This window comes from Coenobita brevimanus, chromosome 5 (genome assembly GCF_032717465.1).
Source record: "Coenobita brevimanus isolate Jiangsu-jjx chromosome 5, ASM3271746v2, whole genome shotgun sequence".
NCBI classification, from domain to species: domain Eukaryota; kingdom Metazoa; phylum Arthropoda; class Malacostraca; order Decapoda; family Coenobitidae; genus Coenobita; species Coenobita brevimanus.
In genome coordinates, this window is record NC_136958.1 from 7,273,684 (window position 1) to 7,279,683 (window position 6,000).

Below are 6,000 nucleotides of genomic sequence, written 5' to 3' on the forward strand. Positions count from 1 at the left end.
CAGAGTCAAATGGCCAACCCGTATGGGATTATGGCATCTGGCAATAGATAGATAGACAGAGACAACTTTCAAACATTCTTGTGGTTGTTGTTGGAGGAATTACTGGTAACTCCTTCACTACAATGATATATTTTTGTTGTTACTTCTTGAAACTTCCGGACATTTTCATTTAGCTTAGGAATGATATATTGTCCTGGAGGAGTTATTGAAGTTCATAAATACTGTAGCTGTTTTGAAAAATCTCGAGTTGATTACAGTACAGTATAATCATCTAGTGATAGCAAGAAGAATGACATCAGATTGAAGGAGTTAAGAAAAAAATAAAAAATAAAAATCAAAGTAAGTTTGTGAAGAAAAAATTGTAGTCCATCAGCATCTTAATCCTTTGAATCTGGGTGACATAAAATTTAGCCCACTCTTGCTGCTATACTTTTTTCACTCAGGAAAGGTCCTTCATACTGAAAGGGTTTAATAATGCTAAATCAGATTCCCTCCAATTTGAAAAATCTTTTTAAAGCTGAATAAAATCACAAAGTAACTAAAGAGAAAAACCATCCTTGGGTTCACTAGGTTAACAAGGCAACAATAGTTAACAAAACAACTATGATGAACAACTATAATGTCATAATATTCATAATAAGCATTGTACATTCCACTGCATTCCAATTAACACAAAGTCTTCAATCCTCTCTGCAGTGTGAGAGTGAATCATCCCAAGCCAAGCTGACAGTGCTCATTCAAGCCCGAGGTGACTGGACGCAGCGAGTGGCTTCCTTGCTTCGTTCCCAGTGTTGCCACAAAGAAGTGCCTTGGCTCTGCCATCATACACCCTCCCTCTCTAGTCATACTGCCTCGTCTGGGTCCATTTTACAGAATCACTGGGGACATAGCCATTTCAATTCACTGCCTCACAAGTATCATAAATCCCTGGAAGTAACAGATTTAAATTCATCTTATACAGCTATATTTTTAGGTAACAGTCAAGCTGTACATACTGTGGCTACCAAGAAAAGTTATTCACTGCCTCCTTATGTGGGCAGTGATAGAAATGAGATTCATATTCCTGTGAAAGGAAAACTCCCAGTATCTCTAAGTCCATGTGCTAAATCTGCCACTCATAGTAGTAAGGATACTGGAATGTTTAACTTCAGGTCATACTTAAAAGGTATTGTTCATCCAATAATTTCAAAGTCGAAACCACTAGTGTGTGTAGAAAGAACCAACGTACAACATAATAGCAGCAGTATCTGTTCTCATTGTCACCTACCTCACTTTGGCACACATTCCTATCCACCTCCACATCAGGTTTACTTTGATACAAGTCCTCAGGGAAAGGGCTGTTATGTCAAGGAGTGGTCTTCAGAAGCAGAAACTGAGAACACACCTCAAAATGAACACTTTGTTGTCAGCAGTCCAGTTGGTTCATATGTCAGGTAAGATCAAACCTATTTTTCTGGTACAATAATTTAATATATACTGTACTTAGTAAACATTTTAAGTACGGTACTTCCAGTATGACAGAGAATGAAACATCCATAAAAATTTCCATTCAAGTCTGTAAATTAGAAAATATATTGTATTTTGACTTGAAAATGCCAAAAGGATGAGCTCCTTACACTGTTACGGAATTCCTTTGAGATGCATCACCCACCCAGATAGACCTACAGTTCAGAGATGACAAAACCGTTAGTGCTCATTCAGAAGTCCACCATACCCAGGTGTTCAGATAATGTTTTTGTGTACTCCTAAATAGCAGTTATCTACAATAGTGTATTGCAGTGTCAGGGAACTAAACATTATTAAAGTGTAATGTTTGGCAGTACTGTAATATCAGCAAGTAAATTGCCTTAGGAAATGAACTGCAGCATGTCAGTCATATGGTTTCATTTTCATATTTCTCTATTTTTTTTATTCATTATTTTTTTGCATATATGTAATTATTCTTAGTTATGTTTATGGGTTCCTATTGCTGATCTCAACCAGGTTCCACATTGATGGTCCATTCAGCTCCCCATGTGAGGTGCTTCTCGGTTACCCAGTGGTGATAGGGACTGCTGGGGGAATGGGCATAACTCCCCTTGCTGCCACCATGTATCATATACGGTTTGTATTTGTGATCTTCTCATCATGCCTTCAACAAATAGGGGAACACAGTTCAACTCCAATGACTATTCTTGTTAAGGCAATACTGACAAAACTGGTGAAATTTAATTAAGTATAATGGGTTTTAGTCGCACTTTGCCTTAAGTTTCATCAGCAAACTCACCAGCTGATGTTGAAGAAGGAACAGGGGAAGTTGTAGTATGCAAAATGAGGCATCACCCATTTTTGGTTTGTGCACCAAAGCAAGAGGGAAGAGAGTACAGTAGGATGTTGGGTACCTAACCTAACCCTGTCTTGCCATGCTGTTTGCTCTTTACAGAATGTAGGGACAGCATCACATCGTTGTCACAGACATAAGTTATAGTCTGTCATTTTGTTATACAGTACTGTAGTACCTGACTTTGTAGCAAATTGAGATCATACTGCCACTATTCCTCTATAACAGTCAAGTAGAGCTTGATCGGAAAATTTTTAGTTGCCTGAGTGACTTACTTTAGAAGTGACAGAATTTTGAATATACTTTTTTTTTTTTTTTTTTTTTTGTGTGACTCTGGGCATAGGTTTCACAGCCTGCTCTCAAAGGCTAGTAGTCCTCCTACATACCACACACCTCTGCATGTCACCACTCCAGTGCCAACACCCACCATGCGTATTGAATACATGCTAGGGCTGTCTCCTACAGGACTTTTTACAGGTATTAGTGGGGGTATTTTTATGACATCTCGGCGGGTCATCTGGTAGATCAGTGGGTCCAATTTTATGAAATTCAAATGCTAATATTGTTTCCTGCCTGAGTGGGGATTTGAACCTGGGTCCAGTAGGACTGCAGGTCACCTCTCTACTGATTGAGCCACTGCCTTTGAGGTTTTTACTGTATATTGAAAATAATTCAGGATGATATAGTACAATATTTCTTTACATTGTTATTGTATTATCACAGGCAAAAGGTATCAGCCACAACTGTGTAAGCTGTGGTGGTGTCATAGCAATATGAAGCACACAACATATGAACATGCGAAAGAAGGATTTTGTCTGTTTGTTGGGGAGTAAGAAATATGGAGTGAAGGGCCCAATGCAGGTAGGAGATTGTCAGCCAACTGTCACTCATAATTTTGGTGCATACTAATATTTGCTTTGGTGCAGGGAGTGTCCATCAAAGTGGCCAGCAAGGCTGCATGTGGTGTGGGTGGTGAGGAATGCCAGGCTTTTGTTAGCAGTGGCACCATTACTCTTGAACCTCCTGCACCAGTGCTGGGAGGCACACAAGGAGGACCGCCTAGAGCTTCGCCTCCATGTCACTCGATATCCACCTCACCACACAATCCAGGTATTGTGGTTGGCTTCTGTAGTATATTAATGTCTTCTAAACTGTATCCTTGGTAAATGCCATATTATATTCAACTTAACCTCTTCAGCCACAAGATGTACTCTCTTCTGTTCATGCTGTCTCTTGATGAATTTATTCAGCCCTGATGACATTTCAGATGTGGAGTGAGAGATATTCTTCCTAACCCAACCCCTTCTGATAATTTTTTCAGCCTTAAGACTTTTGGTGTGTGAGATTTTCTTCTACTATTCCTGCAGTATGAGAGAGCTTTCCATCTGTCCATCCATCATCTAAACCTGTGTTGCTCCATGAGGAGCACAGGAGCCTAGGGCTACGCAAGTTGGTCCTGACATTTAAGATAGGTGAAAATAAAGAGCTCTCTGTGACATCTTGGTCGAGCTGAGTTATATCATCCAAGGACAGCAAGAATTAAATAAAGAAATACATCATCACAGTGAACTGATAGAAGCTTGAGTTGGGGAATGAAAAGTTAGAAAATCCATTAATCTTTTCAGAATGTTACTTTATTTGTGTCTTCGTCCTGCCAGACATTTTACTCATGTTAGGGAAGAGCTGCAGTATTGTACTGGTGTTGAAAACCTCTCTAAATGCAGGATAAGGTGCAGGGTAGATTCATGTATGGGGTGTGTCAACTTTAGATCACAGCAGAACTCCCTCATAGTTTTGGACTATTAAAGATACAGTACTGTAAACCCTTTACAAAGAAATGTAAACTTCTACACTCCCCCTCCCCCTTTTTCCCCATGCGATATATTTGCAAGCCTACATAAGCTCACATCTATATAGTGAAGTTAATCTGATCTAACAGGCATATCTCTTGATGAGCAACTGTTCCCATATAATATGACTGTTCCATAGTCTTTAGAGATACTGCATGTGATCTGACTGATCTAAGGAGATCAATTCCTATATTTTCCAGGAACTGCTTGCTGAGTACCCAGCATTATTGCCACGTATTACTGGTGGGCGACCACAATGGAAACATTTGTTTCAAGAGTGGCGGCAGAATTACAGGAGGTTAGTTATTGCCATCAGGCATTAGCATATGTATATGTGAAGCTACAGATGGTGGTGAATGTTTTTGGTGTATCCGACAGAGCCAGGATTCCGGGGGCTTGAATGATGAGTTAACCCGCCCCGTCCCGACCACTTTTTGACCACTGGTACCCCCCAATCCCGACCATTTTTTGACCCTTTTTTTTTTTTTGCTAAAACTTTCGCTTTTGGTGAGAAACATCGAAAATTCATAGAGAAATCGCTCACCTGTGGTTTAAAATACTCATTATAGGTAGGAGAGCCTCCTTACCTTACTGGGTTTTCTATCAGGCTGGCACCAAAGAAAACGAGTTCTATGGGAGGATAACTATTTCACACCACTCATAAACGGTATTTATTTATTTACTGTTACGAATTTATATGTAGTACAAGAGTATATTGGTTTTCAAGCAGTAATATAGGCATTATAAGCATTGTTTCACTCACTAATACCTGACCTTTTTTTGCCACATTACCTGATCATCATTTCTAACTGTTTCTTCCTCTAATGCTATGTAAAGTTTGTCCTCCACATTGTCATTGATTGGGGAATCACTCTGGCCCTGAATTTCGTACCGTGGCATGACATGGCTATGCTGGCCAGGTCACTGATAACAGGTGAATTGCTGAGAAAAGGGCCTGCAGGGGGGGGGAGGTCATGCTGGGTAAGGCATTGTCTCTGCCTGGCATCTTGTTGAGGAAGGTGTCCTGTGTATACGTACCAAAAATGACTCGCGAAAATTGAAAATTGTGGAAATTATGAACCTTGCAATTGCAGGACGTTGAAGTACGTCCTCGGGATTAGCTGTGACAAAACGTGAGGACGTGGAAGTACGTCCTCGGGACGGCGCGGGTTAATGGAAGTATGGCCCATCGAATTGGGCAAATTTGGACTGTCTGGACATTGCTACTCCTCACCGTGTCCTAGGGTGGGAAAGGAGGTCCAGATGATGATGATGATGATAGATCATTCCAGTATAGGTATACTGAGAAAGCTACTAGCACAGGATGTGGATCAGTTCCTTTGTTTTCTTACACTCTGCTCATGTGGGATGATGGGTGTGGCCTTGCTTCCTTCTTTAGTTCTGTATTGACATACAGCTACTAAATATTTTTGTATTTCTTGGTTAGGACCAGTGTGGGAGTGTTCGCCTGTGGACCTTCACAAATGCGTCGCCAGGTTAAACGACACTGTTTGAATGCAGTTGCCAGGGGTTCTGCATTTCATTATCATCAAGAATCATTTTCCTAAACCAAAATTAACTTCCACTGCCAGTATTTTAGGTAAATATATCTAGTTGTAGTACTGGTAATAAACTTCAGTCCTTAAGAGTTGAGTCAATTTTACCTTGACATCTTCACCCTGGTCGTTATGCATCTTTGTTGCCAGGGTGAACACTGGTTATTATATACTCATGACATGTCTTAATTCCCAGTGAAAGTTTATTTGGGAGGTGAGTAATGAGCGCTAGATGACAAGCCACCCCACTTGTGCTCAAGGTTTGAGTCTACAG

The 6,000-nt window shown here is 40.3% G+C and overlaps 1 protein-coding gene across 1 annotated transcript in view; it reads left to right on the forward strand.

The window, feature by feature from the left end:
• LOC145397620 (NADPH oxidase 4-like) overlaps positions 1–5,739 on the forward strand; it is a 31,427-nt gene extending 25,688 nt beyond the window's left edge. Inside the window, exons 11-15 of the mRNA XM_080270663.1 lie at positions 697–1,433; positions 1,984–2,107; positions 3,251–3,430; positions 4,371–4,468; positions 5,618–5,739. Of these exons, the coding sequence (XP_080126789.1) occupies positions 697–1,433; positions 1,984–2,107; positions 3,251–3,430; positions 4,371–4,468; positions 5,618–5,738 (1,260 nt within the window). The 3' untranslated portion in view covers position 5,739. The remainder of the gene's footprint in view (positions 1–696; positions 1,434–1,983; positions 2,108–3,250; positions 3,431–4,370; positions 4,469–5,617) is intronic.
• The last annotated feature ends 261 nt before the right edge of the window (positions 5,740–6,000 follow it).